Here is an 18,893-nt window from a genome sequence, read left to right as displayed (position 1 = left end):
ATTCTTTAAGTTATTCACAGTGAACAAGTTCTCTGGAATTGGGAATTCACACAGCTGAACGCCTACTGGATCAACCCCTTCTCTCAAAGGGCTGGACATGCATGAAATAAGTCTCATCAACTTGGTGATGTGCCTACATCTTAGTCAACTCATAACAAGTCTCTAACCTCAAAGTCAAAGGGATTCTTTTCTAATGTGAGTAATATGGACCTTAAGAGTATAAATGCAGACAAGTTGCAACATCAAGTTTGACTTAAAAAAAAAACTGCTGACATCAACAAGGTACATAAAGTAAATATTTTGGGGAGGGGAGGTGGGGTCCGGTTGTAGGGCCTGAACTCTGGGCCTGGGCAAGTCCCTCAGCTCTTCAGCTCAAGGCAAGTGCTCTACCACTTGAGCCACAGAGCCACTTTCCAGCTTTTTTTTCTTTTTGCTTATGTGGTGCTGAGGAAATAGAACCCAGGGCCTCATGCATGCAAGGCAAGTACTCTACCGCTGAGCCACTTTCCCAGCCCAGTATTTTTCTTTTTAATGTCCAACACCATCTGCTTTTGCTTCCTATTTTATTTTTTGGGTTGCATACCTGTGATCCCAGGTATGTGGAAGGAATAGGATTGTGGCTTGAGTCTGATCCCAGACAAAAACATTAAACTACAGATAAAGTAACCAAGCAAAAGAGAAAATAAATAGATGAAGGGAGAGGAGGGAAGAGTGTGATATATAAAGGAAAAAGAAAACTCTTTAGTTACATGGGAATGAACCACTGAGGCCCAGGCAAAATCCTATCTGAAAAATAACCTAAGCAAAAAAGACAGGTGGCATGGATCAAGTGGTGACACACTTGCTAGTAATAAGCATGAGGCCCTGAATTCAAATTCTAGCAACTATAAAAAAATCAGAAAGACATTACCTTTTTATTCTTTCCTCATTTAAAAATTTTAATATTTCATTGTTATAAAGGTGATGTACAGAGGGGTTATAATTACACAAGTCAGTAATAAGTACATATATTTTTGGACAATGTCACCCTTCTAATCATTCTTATACTTCCTATTCTTTGCCTTTCCAATCCTTTTCCCCAGGCCTCCTTTTTTCTTTTTCTAAACCAAAATTTTAATTGTTATAAATAAAGGCAATGTACAGAGTGGTTACAGTTATATAAGTCAGGTAAAGAGTACATTTCTTTTTGGACAATGTCACCCCTTCCCTTTTTCTCTCCTAGCACCCTGCTTTTTTCTTTTTTTTGAAAGAGAAGCAGGTGTTTGGAAAATCAAGGGCCAGAGAAGAACAGGTTAGGAAAGCAGTAGCTGGCTAGATGGATAAATCAGAGGTATTGTCAAAGAATTAAAATAGCAAAAAATGTGTTAGTGAACATCTATAATGCCAGGATTTGAGAGATTTTCTGGATATGCCAGCCTAGACTACACATACTGAGTCCCTTTCTCAAAAAATTAAAAAATAAAGAAAAATAGCTGAGCACTGGTGGCTCATGCCTATAGTTCTAGCTACTCAGAAGACTGAGATCTGAGAATCATGGTTTGAAGCCAGCCCTGGCAGGAAAGTCCCTGACGCTCATATCTCCAATGAACTACGCAGAAAAAGCCAGAACTGGCACTGTGGCTCAAGTGATAGAGTGCCTTAAGGAAGGAAGGAGAGAAGGCGGAGAAGGGGAAGAAAGAGGGAGGGAGAGAGGGGGAGAGAGAGAAGGGGAAAGGGGAGAAAGAGGGAGGGAAGGAAAGAAGGAGGGAGGGAGGGGGAGAGGGGGGAGAAAACAGGAGAGAAAAGAAGAGGGAGAGAGGGAGGGAGCAGAGAAGAGAGGAGGGCAAGAGGGAGAGAGAGAAAGGGAGAAGGGAGAGGGGGAGAAAGAAGGAGAGAGGGAGGAAGGAAGGAAAGAAGAGAGGAGGGGGGACAGAGAAATAGAGGAGGGAAGGATGAAGGAAGGAAAGAGAAAAGAAGGAAGGAAGGAAGGAAGGAAGGATCAACCAATCTAGTGAGAATAAGATGGAGGAGAGATAAAAAATAAAGGTGAAAGAATAAATGCAAGTTAACTGGTACAGTGGCTCATGCCTATCATTCTGTCTACTTAGAAAACAGATCTAGGGGCTGGGAAGTGGCTCAATGGTAGAGTGCTTGCCTTACATGCATGAAGCCCCTGGTTCAATTCCTCAGCACTGCATAAGCAGAAAAAGCCGGAAGTGGCACTGTGGCTCAAGTGGTAGAGTGCTAGCTTTGAGCTGAAGAGCTGATGGACATCGCCCAGGCCGAGTTCAGGCCCCAGGCCCCAAGACCAAAAAAGAAAAAGAAAAGAAAACAGATCTGGATGATCATTGTTTAAGGCCAGCTAAAGCAAAAAGTTTACATGCTCTCTTCTCAATCAGTATTCAGGGATGATGGCACACACATCTATCATTCCAGATACTAAAGGAAGTGTAAAACTGGATCCTGGTCAGTTCTGATGCTCATCCAGGTAGACTTGTTTTTACCATGAGATCAGGAGCTATCATAACTATTTCCCAATGTAGGTGTAAAGTTCTGGAAAAGTACAATTTAATATAAATCGAGCAGAACAGAACATGGTTGAAAAACTCAAGGCTCAGGCTCAATTATACTTGGCACAACTTTTCTAACAACTCTCTATCGACAGAACTCTAAATGTTCTTCATCTAATAAAGCTCTTATATATCTCTTCCCCAATTTATTTGACAGTATAGTTTGGTATCTCAAGGAAGGGCTTTGGTCTGCTTATAAATCTTTGCACCCCTCCCCCCCACCCCTCCCCCCCACCATATATACTCTATGAATGGGACACAGTGATAAGTGCAGGCTGCTAGAGTCAAATATGTGAAGACTTAAATCCTAGCCTTGTGGTATAAATTTAGACAATGCTATTGAACTCTCTAAAATCTGTTCCTTTACTGTGAAATGAAGACACCTCAAAAGGTGTCTCAAACACAGATGGGTACAAATAGAGATTTAATTACAAGATGCTCAGCATATACTTATTGATGAACTGAACTAACAGTTGGAACCTTCCATGTAATATTCAGAACATTCATATTTATAGTAAAAACCATCTTGGAATATAATCATATGCTTTTATTAGCTTAATCCCTTCAGAAACTTGAAGTTTTCTTAGCTAGAAAATCATATGGGATATCTTATTAATTCACTGCTCAGGAAAATAAGGGTAGAACACAGATCTGATAACCAAACCTTAACATGAAGTACACAAAACTGTATTTGTCACTAACAACTCACTACCTTCAAAGCACGGGAAGATATGTGTGCAGAAGAAAACTTAAAAAAACAAATGAACATGATGAGCCAGGTGCCAGTGGCTCACACCTGTAATTCTAGCTACTCAGGAGTTGAGATCTGAGGATCATGGTTCAAAGCCAGCCTGGGCAGGAAAGTCTTATCTCCACTCATGTATCCAAAAAAACAAAAGTGGAGCTGTGGCTCCAGTGGTAGAGCACTAGCCTTGAGCAAAAAAGCTAAGGGACAGTGCCCAGGCCCTGAGTTCAACCCCCCCACAAAAGAACAACAACAAAAACACCAACAAAAAGTATCTCAGTTTACCGTGTTGAGTTGGCATTGTACAGAAATTAATAGCCATATTGGTCTAGAAATGTTAAACTTAATTTTTTTCCATTTGTACAGGGGTAAACGCACTGTATTAAATATGTAAGGTCTTATCTACGTGGGTTTGATTACAGAAACTAATAAAGTATTCTCTAAATAATGAAAAAAAAAACACCAACAAAGAAATGATATGATACTACGAAATGGATGCTCTACCCTGCTTAATAATTTCCAGCAGAGAATGTGATTTTCAATGAAAACAAAACCACCACCATTAAACCAATCAGTAAGCTAACTAAAAATTTAGCGAACTTATGAATTCTTTGTATTTTTCTTCTAACTTTCATCCTAAAGTTACTCATGTGATCGACAGCCACCGTCTATTTGAGAAAACACTCAAAGAATGACACTAAGGTCACTAATGTCAGAATTATCTGCCACTGCACTGAATCTTCCTATTGAAGAGATCCTCTGGGCTTTCTTCATACACAGACCTCAAAACAATACTAGTAGTTTAAGTGACTAAGTCAGAGGCAACCCACACTGGCAGTTATTCTGTTAGGCTCCTGAAAAGACTTGGCATACTGGTAGCTCCATATTTAGAATTTCCAAAAGTAACGAAAAGCAGATTTGCCTTTCTTAGTTAGCTGTTCTTCCCCAGGAACTAACCCAGAGCAAAGAAAGCATTAGCCTGTTTCTCTCTTTCCTTGCAATTTTGCCAATCTGGGTGTGTGTCTATTCCTGGTAATACAGGAAGAAAAAGGCCTCTTGCCAAGTTTACAGCTCATTCTACTATAACCTTTCACAGCACTTTTAAATACTTACAAGTACCTTCCTTTTCTAATCTTCCAATTTAGGGAGACTGTTTCTGGTCTCCTGAGTTTTATGTTGCTTGTTCTTCAGTCTCTTAGAGATAAAAACTTGGGACTCAGGGAATGTGGGTGAACTTGATGGGCCATTTTAGTTACATGCAGTCAATACTTTAAAAATTCAGAGAACGGCAAAATCAAACTTCAGCCAAAAAAGTTAAGAACACCTTAACTTTGTTCTAGTGACAGAAAAGGATAGCTAATACTTCATTTCCAAGGTAGTTTCAAACAACAAAGCCTGAGTTATAGGCTGAGTCCATTATTGGAATTGCTAACATTTTACCCTTCTTAGGGGTGGTGTGTCTTTGATCTCATATGCTATTTAAAAAAACACAAAAAAGGTGGGCATGGTGGCCAATGTTTGTAAACCTCAGGTACTCAGGAGGCTGAGATCTGAGGATCACAGTTCAAACCCAACATGGGCATGAAAGTCCATGAAACTCTTACCTCTAATTAGTCACCAAAAATGCCAGAAGTGAAGCTGTGGCTCAAGTGGTAGAGTGCTAGTCTGGAGGAAAAAAGCTCAGGTCCTAAATTGAAGCCCAGCTCAGGTCCTAAGTTCAAGCCACCCCCCCCCCCCCACACACACACACTTCCAGCCCTCAGGAGGCTAAGGCAGGAAGGTCATGAGTTCAAAGCCAGTTTGAGCTACAAAGCTACATAAGACCATAGTAAGACCCTCCCTCCCTCCCTCCCTCCCTCCCTCTCCCTCCCCTTTTCCCTCTGTCTCTCTCTCTCTGTCAGTCATGGGGCTTGAACTCTGGGCTTGGGCACTGTCCTTCAGCTCTTTAGCTCAAGGTGAGCACTTTACCACTTGAGCCACAGTGCCACTTCCAGTTTTCTGGTGGTTTATTGGAGATAAGAGTCTCATGGACTTCCCTGCCCAGGCTGGCTTTGAACCTTGATCCTCAGATCTCAGCCTCCTGAGTAGCTAGGATTACAGGCATGAGCCACCGGTGCCTGGCTTCTCTTTTATGAAAAAGCAAACAAGTTACACATTTGCATTTATTTAACACAAACATGAAGTTCTCAGCAATGCAGAGATCTAGCTACATATGGCAAATGGTCACCATGCTGGAAAGCTCAGCTGTATAAATTTATGATTTTTGAGAAGTACTTAAAGGGGTGTGTGTGTGTGTGTGTGTGTGTGTGTGTGTGTGTGTGTGTGTGTGTGTGTGTGTGTGTGTGTGTGTGTGTGTGTGTGTGTGTGTGTGTGTGTGTGTGTGTGTGTGTGTGTGTGTGTGTGTGTGTGTGAAGGTGGGGAAAGAAGGGATGGCTGGGGAAAAACAAAGCAGGGGGCAACATTGCTCAATAGGAAATGTACTCATTACCTTACTCATGTAACTGTAACCCCTCTGTACAGCATTTTTACTATTAAAAACGTACAAAAAAAAGAAGAAAAAAAAGACATTATTTTATTTACAACTAGTTTCCTACCACAAAAGCAAGGGATTTTAGCTCAGTGAATACCAGAGCAGCATTTTTCTTCCCAGTGTCTCTCCTCTTTCTCTCTATATGTGCTTAGCCTCTTAGATAGGCGAGCTCCTTGTGCTCTTAACCTCAGGGACAATTTATATCATTTTGTTTGTATTGTTTTGTTTTGTTTTGCCAGTCCTGGGGCTTGAACTCATGGCTTGGGCACTATCCATGAGCTTCTTCCACTCAAGGCTACCATTCTTCCACGTGAGCCACAGTGACACTTCTGGCTTTTTCTGTTTATGTGGTACTGAGGAATCCAACCCAGGGCTTCATGCATGCTAGGCAAGCGCTCTACCACTAAGCCACATTCCCAGACCTATTTCCAATTTTCTAGTTATAAGTTACGCTTGCTCAGTTCTAACCCAACTCAAGAACTTAGTAAGCAGCTATTCAGAAAATGAGGAGTATCTATGGTCTTGGAGCTTTCTACAGACTTCCACCAGCAGAAAATGTAAAACAGACAATGGAAAATGGTGCAATCACAATCCTTCTTTTTCTAATATCTATTCTACTATGTTGTCTTCTGAGTCCTTTCCACTGAGCATTTTTTTAATTTTTATTTTTTAGTTATTATTGTAAAGGTGATGTACAGAGGAGTTACAGTTGCATAAATCAGGTAATGAGTACATTTCTTTTTGGACAGTGTCACCCTTCCCCAGTCCACTGAGCATCATTTTGAATTTTTAGTTAGCTTCTCTTTAATAAGGAGACACATCAAACAGACAGGATGAGTTAAAAATGGATCAGCTGTGGTGTATAACATGTGAACACCGTTATATGTTATAGACTGTGATAGACAATTTGCTCCAGGAAAGTTAGAATGAACTTGTGACTTTAAATGCGCATCATTATTCCATAATACTGTGAAATTCCAGAAGTTATGTAATCACTTAATCACAATCAAAAAAAAAAAAACCTCGGGGAAGGTAGGGAGGGAAGGGATGGTAGGGGGAAAACAATGGAGGGGGTAACAATGTTCAAGAGGAAATGTACTCATTACCTCACTCACGTAACTGTAACCCTCTGTATAGCATCTTTACAATAAAAAAAAAAAGAGTAAAAAAAAAATGGATCAGCTGGCTAGTTGCTGGTAATGTAAGCCCAAAACCCTTGCTACTAAGGAGGCTGAGTATCTCAGTTCAAAGCTAGCCTGGACAGGAAAGTCTGGAAGACTCTTTTATCTCCAATTAACCTCCAAAAAAGCAAAAGTGGAATTGTGCCTGAAGTGAAAAAGTGCTACCCCTGAGAAAAAAAGCTCAAGGACAGTGCCTTGGCCTAGAGTTCAAGCTCCAGGACTGGCACAAAAGCAGCATAAAACAACAACAACAACAAAATCAATCCTCTTCTGCCTTTTCTGAATTAAGACCAATTTATGAGGGAATGGGGGGGGGGAGTTCAAGTCTTGAGTGATCCACTGGCCACTCCCTGCATGACAGTCATGTTTCCTATATGGGTCTGAGGCTACAGAGAAATGCCTGAGCCAGAAGCAGTGGCTCCTATCTCTAACTGTAGTTATTCAGGAGACTGAGATGGGGAGAATAGTCATATGAGTCCAGCCCCAGCCCAAAAAAAGCTCATGAGAAGCCATTTCAACCAATCAAAGTGCTGGGTATTGTGGTATGTGCCTGTCATGCCAGCTATGCAATAGATACAAATAGAAGGTTGTGGTCCTGGAGAACCTAGGAAAAGAGCGACATTTTATCTACAAAAGCAAAAGGGTTGGCAGTGTGGCTCAAGTGGTAGAGTGCCTGCCTAGCAACCCCAAGGTCCTAAATTCAATCCCCAGAACCTGCATTCCACTCCTGCCCACAAACAAAATAGGCTCTGAAACAGGAATGCTGCCCACCTATGAGAATCTACAAACAAGAAAAAGAAAACAGAAAAGGAGAAATACTGCCCACCTATAAGAACCTACAACTAAAAAACTAACCAAAACTTCAACATTGTCACCTTCAGTTTCCAGTGACAATTGAGCTCTAAGATCAGACATATCTATCTGCTTACTTTCCATATTCACGTTCCACAACTGTTTCCCACTAATAAAGTATATTTTATTCATTAATGTTACAATTTGCTACAACTGCTCTGGAGTCAGAGAAGTATTTTCTTCGCTTTAGGACCACTGATCACCATGGTATTTGGTAGCCAAAAATGGTTACCTATCTCACTCGCGATCCATAGGTCTTAAAGATCGCTCTCAAAGTCAAAGACTATTGCCCTAGGCAGGAGGCCTAGACCGTTGCCAGAGTGAAGGTCTGAGCACAGTTAGTGCAGATAAATGTAACACTGAATATGAGAGGATATTCTCCCCACAATACCCACCTATCTAACTTGCAAAGATTTAAGAAAATCACTCTTGATATTTACGGTAGAACCATACGTTAGAGCAAACTTGATAGAGAAAACTTTGACAAAAATCAATCCATTTCAAATGAACCTTGATCCAGTGCTCAGATATATTTGGCTACAATCAAGATGATGTTCAATCATTAGTCACTGCTGCAGTGTTTATAAAGCAAAAGACCTAAAATGACCAAATGTCTACCAGCAAGGAATGGTTAAGTAAAACTAGGATACAAACCTCCATATGAAATAGCCACTACAAAACTTTGTTATTTAAGCCAGGAAGTTTATATGTTCTGACACAGGAATAAGTATTCAACATTTCAAGTTAAAAGAATAAGATGCAAGACAGTATGCATAGCATGTAACCATTTGTGATGGAATAGACATGTACATAATATACATAAACCAGTAAACCACATAAACCAGTACTGCTTTCTCATCTTTCTCTCTCTCCCCTTCCCTCCCCTCTCTCTTTGCCAGTCCTGGGGTTTGACTCTTTGTACTCAATGCTAGCACTATACCACTTGAGCCACAGCATCACTTCCAGCTTTATCTGAGTAGTTTATTGGGATAAGAGTCTCACAGACATTTCTGCCTAGGCTGACTTCAAACCATGATCCTCAGATCTCAGCCTCCTGAGTAACTATGATTATAGGCATGAGCCACCCGCACCCAGTTTCTTCTCTTTTTATAAGTTGTGGGGTTTTGTGTTTTTTGTTGCTGCTGTTTTTGTGCCAGTACTGGGGTTTAAAACTCAGGACCTCACAAGCTTCAAGCTCTCCCTTGGCTTTTTTTTTTTCCAGTCAGTTGTGGGGCTTACACTCAGGGACTAGATGCTATCTCTGAGCCTCTTTGTGCTGAAGGCTAGTGCTCTACCTCCTGAGCCACAGCACTACTTCCAGTTTTTGAGTGGTTTATTATAGTAAGAGTCTCATGGGGACTTTTCTGCCCAGGCTGACTTCAAACCATGATCCTTAGATCTTAACTTCCTGAATAGCTAGGATTATAGGCATGAACCACTGGTACTCAGCTTCCCTTAACATTTTTACTCAAGGCTGGCATTCTGTCACTGGAGCCACACTTCCACTTCTGATGTTTTGCCAGTGGTTAGTTGGAAATAGAGAGTCTTACAGACTTTTCTCTAGGCTGGCTTTAAACCCAGAGCCTTAGCTCTCTGAGTAGCTAAGATTAATTACAGGCATGAGCCACCAGCATCCAGCTTTTATTTATTTATTTTTTACAAGTTATTTATTAACAATATTCTTATAATCCTCAGCAAACTATGTCATAGGCCAAATATAGCTGCCAGTTTTATATGACAGATAGCAAAAAATAAGTTTTCATTTTTTTACATTTTTAAAGGGTTGTAAAATAAAACATAGAATGATTCCTTATGTAGACTGAAAATTCCTAAAATATTACTTTGGTTTTCTATTAAAATGTGTGCCCATCCTGCTCTAGAATATTCAGTAATTTCAGGTAATTCATTACGATGCTAAGTTCACAGGGAATCATCAAAACCTATAGTAATTAAGACCAGAGTTCCTTTACTTGCCTAGAATGTACAAGGCCCTCGGTTCAAACTCTAGCACTGCAAGTGCATGCACTCATACAGAAGAGAGCTCATTTATACAATATGTGCTCTCTTCATACACACTACTTGTTCCAACCATTCATTAAATCACTCCTTAGAATGACAGCACTGAACCCAGCACAATATGGAAGCTCAAATATCAAACTAGGAGCGCTTGAACAACAGTGGTTCAGTCCTGTCTCTTGTCCACACAAAGTGGTGGTATAGCATGGAGACAGGAAACCTTTTTCTCATGGCAATTTAGACCAACTGATAAGCTAAATAGGCTCTAACCATTTTCTCATATTGCACATTCCACATTTCACTTGGCCAAAAGAAATAAAAACAATTCTCCCTTGATTTCTCTGAAGTCTATCCCAGGTAAGATAGAGCTAAGCATCTCTAATGGATTTTTAATTTTGTTCACATACAGATTTGTTTACAGAGTTCTTTCAAAATATCCAAAAGAAAAGCTCAGTAACTCACTCTAGAGCAGGTCTCAGAACTCTGACTTTTAATGCTTCTAATATTCGATTTAACTCCACAAATGGTTCTTTTTGACTTGGGTCTACAGAAAGACCAGATTCCTGAAGGAAAAAGAAAAAAAATTGTTAGCAGCAATCAGAGTGGAGGCACAATGTTCTAAATGTGTATTCTAGATTATAAAATATGAGTCAAAACACCAAAGATCATTTCCTTTTAACATGCATTTCTATGGTGGAAATTGATGAAGCCTCCACCATGATTCTTCTCTCCAAACTTTCACAGCATGCATGCCTATGGAGTAAAGCTGATATGGCTTTTCAAGATGTATGGCTTTGTAAGCATGTACTCTTGCCCCTTCCTAGACACAAAGTTGTAGCTGGAGGTCAGACTGTTATCCTAGGCCACCTTAGTAACAGCAGAGCCACAAGTAGTACAGGTCCCTCAAAGCTCATGCTGTAGAACTATTACATACACTAGACCTTTCTTACTACTCTATTTCTATGCAAGAAAAACTTTGTGTGTCTTTACTTGAAAACAAACTTGATCCGTAAGAGTATAATTCAGTGTAAGATTTATATGAGCACCCACAGAATCCCAAAAGGTACAAAGAAAGATCCAAATTATTGTTGATTGAAATTGTTTAAAATACTAAATGCTTAGATTAGGGCTTTAAGTGATTTTCTTAAACAGAAAATCCAATAAAAACAATGCTTTTTGTCCTTTTCCTCTTCTCTGCTATATTATGAACTTTCCTATCAAAAGAGGAAATAGAGATAGTATCACTTTTGATCCCCTGGATTCATGACCTTGGACCAATGTTTTGGGCAAAAAAATAAGAAAGAACAAATTCAGTAGAGTCCTATGACTGCAATTTTCACTGTTTAAGTTTTAGGACTATAATTTTTTAACAACTGAAAAAATGTTTCTGGTATAATGAGGTCATCCTTGTTAATTAAAATATTAAGCATCTATCTATAGCTAACAGAAGATTCAAAACCCCATGAAAATAATGCAAGCTCCAAAGGAATCCTTTGTTGGTAGGTTTACCTCCCAGTTGGTAGGGTTACCTGGCAGAGCTCCTCGGCCACATCCAGCATGCCTTGTCGAAAGAAGTGTTCCACCATCACCTCATTGAGAAGCCTTTGGCTGTCTGCCTGCCAGCAGCCATCTATTCCTACACTGCTAATGTCAGAATCAAAATTCTGGAAAAAAAGGAAGGCAGGGTGGAGATCATGACTAGATTATTTTTTAACCTCATCTAATAGAATTCAGAATGGTTAACATTTTACTGATTCATCCCCAGAAAGTACCGAATTCTCATTACTTACAGAATATAACAGAAAGGAATTTTTACATTGCTTCATTCTAATAAGTGCTATTTTGTGGATTACTGCGAGAACGCAGTACTTTAGAAAATAATATAGATTTAACCCTGATTTCCATAAAACTGAAACCAGCTAAATAAACTAAGCATTATACTGTAGCATTATTTTTTAATTAAGTATGCAGTAATGCCCTGTAAAATCATGGGGGGAAAGGCTATAAAACATATCCATTAACAGACTTGCTAAATAATCCATAGCCCATCCCAACAACCATGGTACTGAGACGGGCGACAGCACTGGGTGATGAGGTCAGAGAGCTGGACCACAATGACAGTCTGATAATGAAGAAAGCAGTTCATGGTATCCTGGGGTAAAAGCTAATCCTTAAGCCATATAGACATGGGTCTGACAGTAAACAACATACTATAAACTATTAATAGGAAACTAAGGCATTCTGGTAACTGGATTTGTCTTGGGCATACGAGATAAATTTGAAATTGACACTAAAACTATAACCCAGAAAAGATGGCTCATACTTATAGCCTGCGTCCAACCAGGTCAACTGCCTACTAAAATAAAAAAGGAGGAAGAAGAAGGTAGAGGAAGAGGAAAAAGAAGAGGAGGAACAGGAGGAGGGCGGGAAGGGGGGTGGAGGAGGAAGAAAAAAACTGAAAAAAAACCCAACAACATTCTATACAGAAGTTAAACAAAACCTAGACCCAGCGTAGTACAGCATAATAGTCAACATGTTCGGGGTATAACGAAAATGACACAGGTGCTGGAATCATCAACTATAGAACTCACTGGATAGACTCAAAATCAGAATGAAAGCAGGAATGCAAGAAGCTAATGAAGATCAATGGAAATTATCCAATCTGAACAGAAAAAAATATTAAGAAGAAATTAACAGAGCCCAAAAAACTGGAGAACAAACATCCTCTCCAAAGAGAACCAAAGGAGAGGAAAACATGCAGTACAGAAAACACCTCAAATCAAATTTCTGGCAACTAATGGCAAACAAAAACAGGGGTAGTATGATTCTAGGGAATGCAGATTTCTCATCAGAAACGACGGGGTCCATAAACATATAGAACATTTTTCCAAGTACCAAAGGAAAAGAACAGTATTCTCAAAATTCTACACCTTCCTACTTATAATTTCAGCTAATCAGAAGGAAGAGATTTGGAGGAACATGGTTTGGGGCAAATCTGGACAAAAAGTTGATGAGATCCTAGCTCAACCAATTAACTGGGCATAGTGGTGCATGCCTATGGCCCTAGTTACACAGAAGGCGGTATATAAGATTCTGGTGAGAGGCCATGCCCAGGCATGAACAGGAGACCCTACCTAAAAAATATAGGAAGATGCCTATAATCCTAGCTACTCAGGAGGCTGAGGTCTGAGGATTACGGTTCAAAACCAGGAAGGAAAGTCTGAGAGACTCTTATCTCCAATTAACCACTAGAAAACCGGGAGTGATTCTGTGGCTCAAGTGGCAGAGTGCTTCCTTGAGCTAAAGAGCTGAGGGACAGCGCCCAGGCCCAGAGGTCAAGACCTACAACCAACAACAACAACCTAAAAACCTACAAAAAAAACAAAGAAAAAAAAAAACCTAAAAGGCAAACAGATAAGGGGTGTGGCAGAGTGCTTGCCCAGCAAGAGAGTCCCTAGGTTCAAACTCTAGAATGGCCAAAACAAAGATGAAATAAAGACATTCTTAGATGGAGGATTTATTACTGGCAGATTTGGTTAAAGAGAATTCCTAAATTAGTTCTTCCGTCAAAAGAAAATGATACAAGGAAAGCTGAAATATCAAGATTGGAGGAGGAGGGCTGGGGACATGGCTCTAGTAGTAGAGCACCTGCTAGCAAGTGTGAAGCCTTAAGTTCAAATCCCAGTACCACTGGCAAAAAAAAAAATGCCGGAGGAGAAATCATACACCTATATCATAGTCTGAAAGTCTTCTCTGGCCAATTTGCTCTGTCTTTTATTTTTTATAGGCATTATCCCTTAATAAACTGCTAGCATAGCACTTAATTTTCTGAAAGCATATAAACTCAATTAGACAAGATCATTTAAATATAACCAAAATTACAATCCTAGTAACCCTTGCTTAAATACACTTTAAGAAATATGAGATTATTTATAGAGCATTCAAGAACAGGTAGTAATTAACCTGCAATAGCAATCACAAGTAACCTACTATTTACAAATTCCAGGAGTAGTCCTCCAAAATTAAGCACATTTTTCTTCCTAATAAAGAGCTATTTAAGCTGGGTGCTGTTAACTCACACCTGTAATCCTAGCTACACAGGAGGCTGAGAGATGAGGGTCATAGTTTGAAGCCAGCTATAGGCAGGAAAGTCCATGAGACTCTTTCTCAAATTAACCACGGAACAGCTGGAAGTAGAGCTGTGACCCAAGTGGTAGCTTTGAACAAAAAAGCTAAGGGACAGTATCCAGGCACTGAGTTCAAACCCTAGGACCAGTGCCCCCCCAAAAGAGCTATCTACCAGGAGGTAGAAACATATTTGTTTGTTTGTTTGTTTGGGGGGGTGAGGAGAAACACAAATGGAGGAAGGAAGGGTTAGCAAATGCAATCATTATACTCAACATACATTATGTAAAAGTTGAGCTACATAATTTAAGATTAGGGATGAGAGGAGGAAAAATGAACAATGGAAGAAATGACATTGATTAAGAATGATGGAAGAGAGATGACATAACCTAACTTGTGGAATTTATAAGACTACTTAAAAAGAAGGGGGGAGGAGGAGGAAGAGGAGGAGGAGGAGGAGAAATGAAGAAGAGGAGGAGGAGGAGAAGGAAAAAGAGGAAGGGGAGGAGGAGCAGCAGCTCTCCACTGTTTTTAGCTAACAGCCTACATTAAACACATCAAGATTTAGAATCATTTAGATAAAAGAATTTGCCAGAGGATCTATTTTGGCCATACTGTATATTCAGGACTTTGAGCTTGTTAGGCAAGTATTCTACTACTTGAATCCCATCTCTAGCCCAGAGTCATGATTTTTATTTATCTTCTTGTTACAGATAATCTTTCTCGCCCTAGGGTTTACCTTAAAACAATGGAAACATTACATACAAAGCATCTAAAAGCTAAAAGTGTTCATGCACATACTGAATACATGATTATTCCCTGTATACCAAAGAATCAGAAATGCTTGTATAGTCTTAGTTTCATTTCTGTTATCAGCTTCTGCCTGACATCTAATCTTGTAGTAGTTCATCAGTACATTCTAAGCAAGTTATTACATCTCTATGCTTCCTATGGTAACGACAACACTGTAGTGGTGGTACTTTGTTTCTCTTCTGGCCCTGAAGGTGATGGACTCTCTCATATTTGCACCCACAAAAGGCCACTTTTAAATAATAAGAGAATGGCTATCTGAAGATAACACAACTTATTATAAACTCAGGAATCTGTCTCTAAATGAGTATGTGCATGCTACAAAATCACTAAGACCAATTAAGATATGTCTCTCATCAATTTAACTTGTATTTCCCCCCAAAATCCTTTGGGTTTCTATTTATTCATTTGATACTTATCCCTTTAATCTCATCAAACTACAACAAACTTTTCAGGTACCTATTCTGTAGGAAAGAACAACTTTGAAAGATATGCTTCCAAAAACAATTTTATCTAGAAACACGTATCAGAATTTTTATACCTGCCACAGTTAGTATTGAAGAAAAAAATTCCTTTTAATTTCCTTAGTATACAAAAGCCCAGAGTAAACTCTGAACACCTAAAAAACATTAATAAGTGTCTAATTACTTAAACAATATCCTCTGGGTTTGATTAAAAACTTTTACAAGGATGCCCACTTACTATGGTCACTACTATATGGATAAGATAAAGCAGCAGCAATGGTGTCTCATGCCTGTAATGCTAGCTATTCAGGTGGCTGGGATCTGAGGATTGCAGTTTGAAGCCAGACAAGGCAGAAAAGTCCATGAGATTCTCTTATCTCTAAATAATCGCAGAAAATCCCAGAAGTAGAGGTGTGGCTCAAATGGTAGTGTTAGCCTTGAGCAAAAAGAAACTCAAGGACAATGCCCAGTTTGAGTTCAAGCCCTAGGAACCAGCCAAAAAAAAAAAAAAAAGAACCCAGGGTGGAGTTGGAGGGGTGGCTCAGTTGATAGAACACTAGCCAATGAGCAAAAGCAGCCACAGGTACAGAGCTCGTATCCCTGTCTTGAACTAAGAAAAAGACCAAAAAAAAAAAAAAAAAAAATCAAACACCCCTTACAGTAGGAATATTTCTAACCACACTGGAGCCCTGCAACTTGAGTCTTGGAAAATAAATGTGTAGAAGCACTATATTTGCCCGAGCTAATCCCTTATATCATTCTGATTTTCCAGGTGATACCACTGAGATTGTTTAGATTGTTTTGATCATATGTAGTAAAAAAATGAAAGCTAAGATTATAATGCAACACAACATCAAACTCCCTTTGTTTTAACCACAGGTTCTTACTATTACATCACAGCTGGCATCAGTTCCAGCCTCTGTTGCTAGGTGACCAAACTCATTTACATGGCTGTGCAAGAAATCAGCAGCATTACAAAGCAGCCAAGCGGTAACTAATGAAGAGAAATACCTGTCTATTATTAGCATCTTCTCCTTTACTACATTTTTTCCTTTCATATTTTTTATACAGAGAAGCTTGGCACAATATTCTTTAAGTAGGGAGGAAGAATTCAAACAAGAGCCAAAGAGAATAAGCATACATGTAAAGTATGCTCCCTCGAGAGGTTTGTCTAGAAAAAACCCAGGACACACTAGATCTGGAGACTGAGACAGAAGAGGAGTGAGTAACTTCAGAAAAACATGATCATGAAGCTGTGACAGAGTACCCAATCTCCATGACCATATCACAAACGATGCCTACAAATCAGACTTTAAGGATGGGCTTTCATCATTCAACACCAAACACTGATCCATCTGTAAAATATACTTCACAAAATTATAAATATTTGGTAGTCAGTAGTTACACTACATGTAAAACTCGGCATTTTAAATTCCAAGTGATAACTCTCTAAATAGTCATTAATGTTTCTTTAAAATCCCACTATCTTTGGAGAAAAACTGGTATATATGTGCAACATGTTACTGCTGCACCTACCATTAATTCGTTTTCCTTCTATGCATCTGGTTAATCTGGTTTAGCTAAGAGAGGCAGACTATAAAAGGACACTTAGCAGAGTAGACAGACCTGAATTTTTGTTTCCTTGAGACTGGGAAAAGACAGCTTTTCACATACAACCCACAAAAGATTATTATTCAGCACAGTTTGAAAGCAACCTATTAACAAAATCTAAACAATGGACAGAAGAATATGAAATTCACAGGCAGGAGCAATCCTAATGGACAACTGCAAGATGTACAGTCTCAAAGATGATTAAAGAAAGGCAAAATCAGTACAACTACACGATTTCACACCAATCTGCTTAACTTTAATGGATTATAAAGTCGTAATTCCAGTGTGTGGCTGAGAAATGAGGAGACAGACTGTCATAGGTGTTTGGGAGACCTGTGAACTGGAATAAACTCCTTGGGAAAACTTTGGCATTACTCAGTAAAGCACCTGCCCTATGATGAAATAATCCAGTTAGGCATATACCAGACAGCAACGCTTTACAAACCATAAGCCAGGAAATACACAGAGCAGTGTAGCATCATCAGTATTGTGTAAAGTGTTTTTAAATATGACCTTTTTAAGAAGGTAAATATTCCCTCCTACACTTCGGTTTTCAAAGTTGAGAAAAGTAGACACACATTGATTATGAACAAAGGGAAGCAATGTGCCGCTCTGCTGAGCTTCTAAAGTCCTGAAAATGTTCTATAACCTCCCCTTCTGTCACACTGCATCTTATTCCCCAGCTATTAGCTGATCCATCTTTCTTCTCAGGTCAGTCTACTGCACCTACTGCCTCTTTAATCTGAACAGATCAGAGCTGTTCAGTTGAGTGCCTACTTTACCCTCAAAGATGATAAGTATCCATATCTCAGCATTCTAGAAGCACAAAACTCATCCATAGAACAGATCTACTCAGGTCTCTATGAATTATTTCTCTCAAGATACATAGTTGGGAAAAGTTTCTTGAAGTCTTCAAATCTGAATTTTCATCCCAATTCTTCCACTTGTTTTCTCAGGCAAGTTATTCCAAGTCTCAGTTTTCCCACCTATATCGAGACAATAATCTCCACTTGTCAATGGTCAATGAAGGTTCATTTAAATAGTATTCATGAAGCTCTCTGACATCTACCCAACAGTAAATATCTAATAGACAGTCACTAAAGCTAAGGCAGAGCCTGCTTCCAAATCCTCTGATGCTACAATGAAAAGAATGATTAGAAAATACAAGTATAAAAAGTATTAACAAAAATATTAAAAACATCTTCCTTAATTTAACAAAATCGCTTAAATATAACAGGTTGGATGGGTGTGCACAGCTTACTGGGTAGGGTCTTCTCTTCCTATCAGCCTAACCCGATTTGAAGTGCACACAATGGTTCACCTTCTTGCTCCGGTGAAGATGGGCTCCTACTGGCCCATTGGGACTCTCTGACCCTGAACCAAATGTGAAAACCCAGACTTTCCTCTGGGACCTACACTGTAATCCAATCAATCTTTACCAGTTAAATATGATAGCTTCATTCAGTTTGTTACAGTAGCAGTAAGAAAACAAACAAACAAAAAATCTGGGCTAAGCCTAAAGCCAATGCTGAAATAAGACAGGGCAGATAGAGTAGAATTTCACTCATCTTCCCCTTAGACTGATCTTCAGACTGAAAAGGGCAGAACCAGTATTATTGCATGCATGAGCTGATGCAGTTTGAGTAAGCATCACAGAGAGCACCTAGCTGCTGGAATGAATCCAGATACTTGGTTTGAACAAACAGAAGGCTCTTTTTGTAAAAGCAGATGTAAAGAAGTGGGCAGGAGGATAACTGAGTTTCTGTGATGCTCCCTCCTCTTCTCTGGGCTGTGGGCTTTGTTTCCCACCTCACACCAGATTCTTTCCAAGGCTACTAATTGCTCTCAGCTCACATATTTATTCCTAACCCTCTTCCTTAGAGTTCTAAAAATCAACCTGGGGAAGGACCTAGGGATGCCTACTACCATGCAAGCACACCTATGGCCACACCTCATTAAGTCAGGTTCATTTTCAAAACATGTACTGTATGTAGCCCAAAAGGGGGAGAG

The 18,893-nt window shown here is 39.5% G+C and overlaps 1 protein-coding gene across 2 annotated transcripts in view; it reads right to left on the bottom strand.

Moving 5' to 3' along the window:
* Positions 1-18,893, bottom strand: part of LOC138825230 (E3 ubiquitin-protein ligase RMND5A) — a 58,663-nt gene that overhangs the window by 13,465 nt on the left and 26,305 nt on the right. For both annotated transcript variants that reach the window (XM_070019637.1, XM_070019636.1), the window contains exons 3-4: positions 11,403-11,537; positions 10,336-10,436 (exon numbers count right to left, since the gene is read on the bottom strand). In XM_070019637.1, the coding sequence (XP_069875738.1) occupies positions 10,336-10,436; positions 11,403-11,537 (236 nt within the window). The remainder of the gene's footprint in view (positions 1-10,335; positions 10,437-11,402; positions 11,538-18,893) is intronic.

The sequence above is a fragment of the Dipodomys merriami genome, unplaced genomic scaffold (genome assembly GCF_024711535.1).
Source record: "Dipodomys merriami isolate MVZ:Mamm:240054 unplaced genomic scaffold, mDipMer1.0.p SCAF_136, whole genome shotgun sequence".
In the NCBI taxonomy this organism is placed as follows: domain Eukaryota; kingdom Metazoa; phylum Chordata; class Mammalia; order Rodentia; family Heteromyidae; genus Dipodomys; species Dipodomys merriami.
Note: the sequence above shows the minus strand (reverse complement) of the source record. Positions and strands in the feature narration are given on the sequence as shown.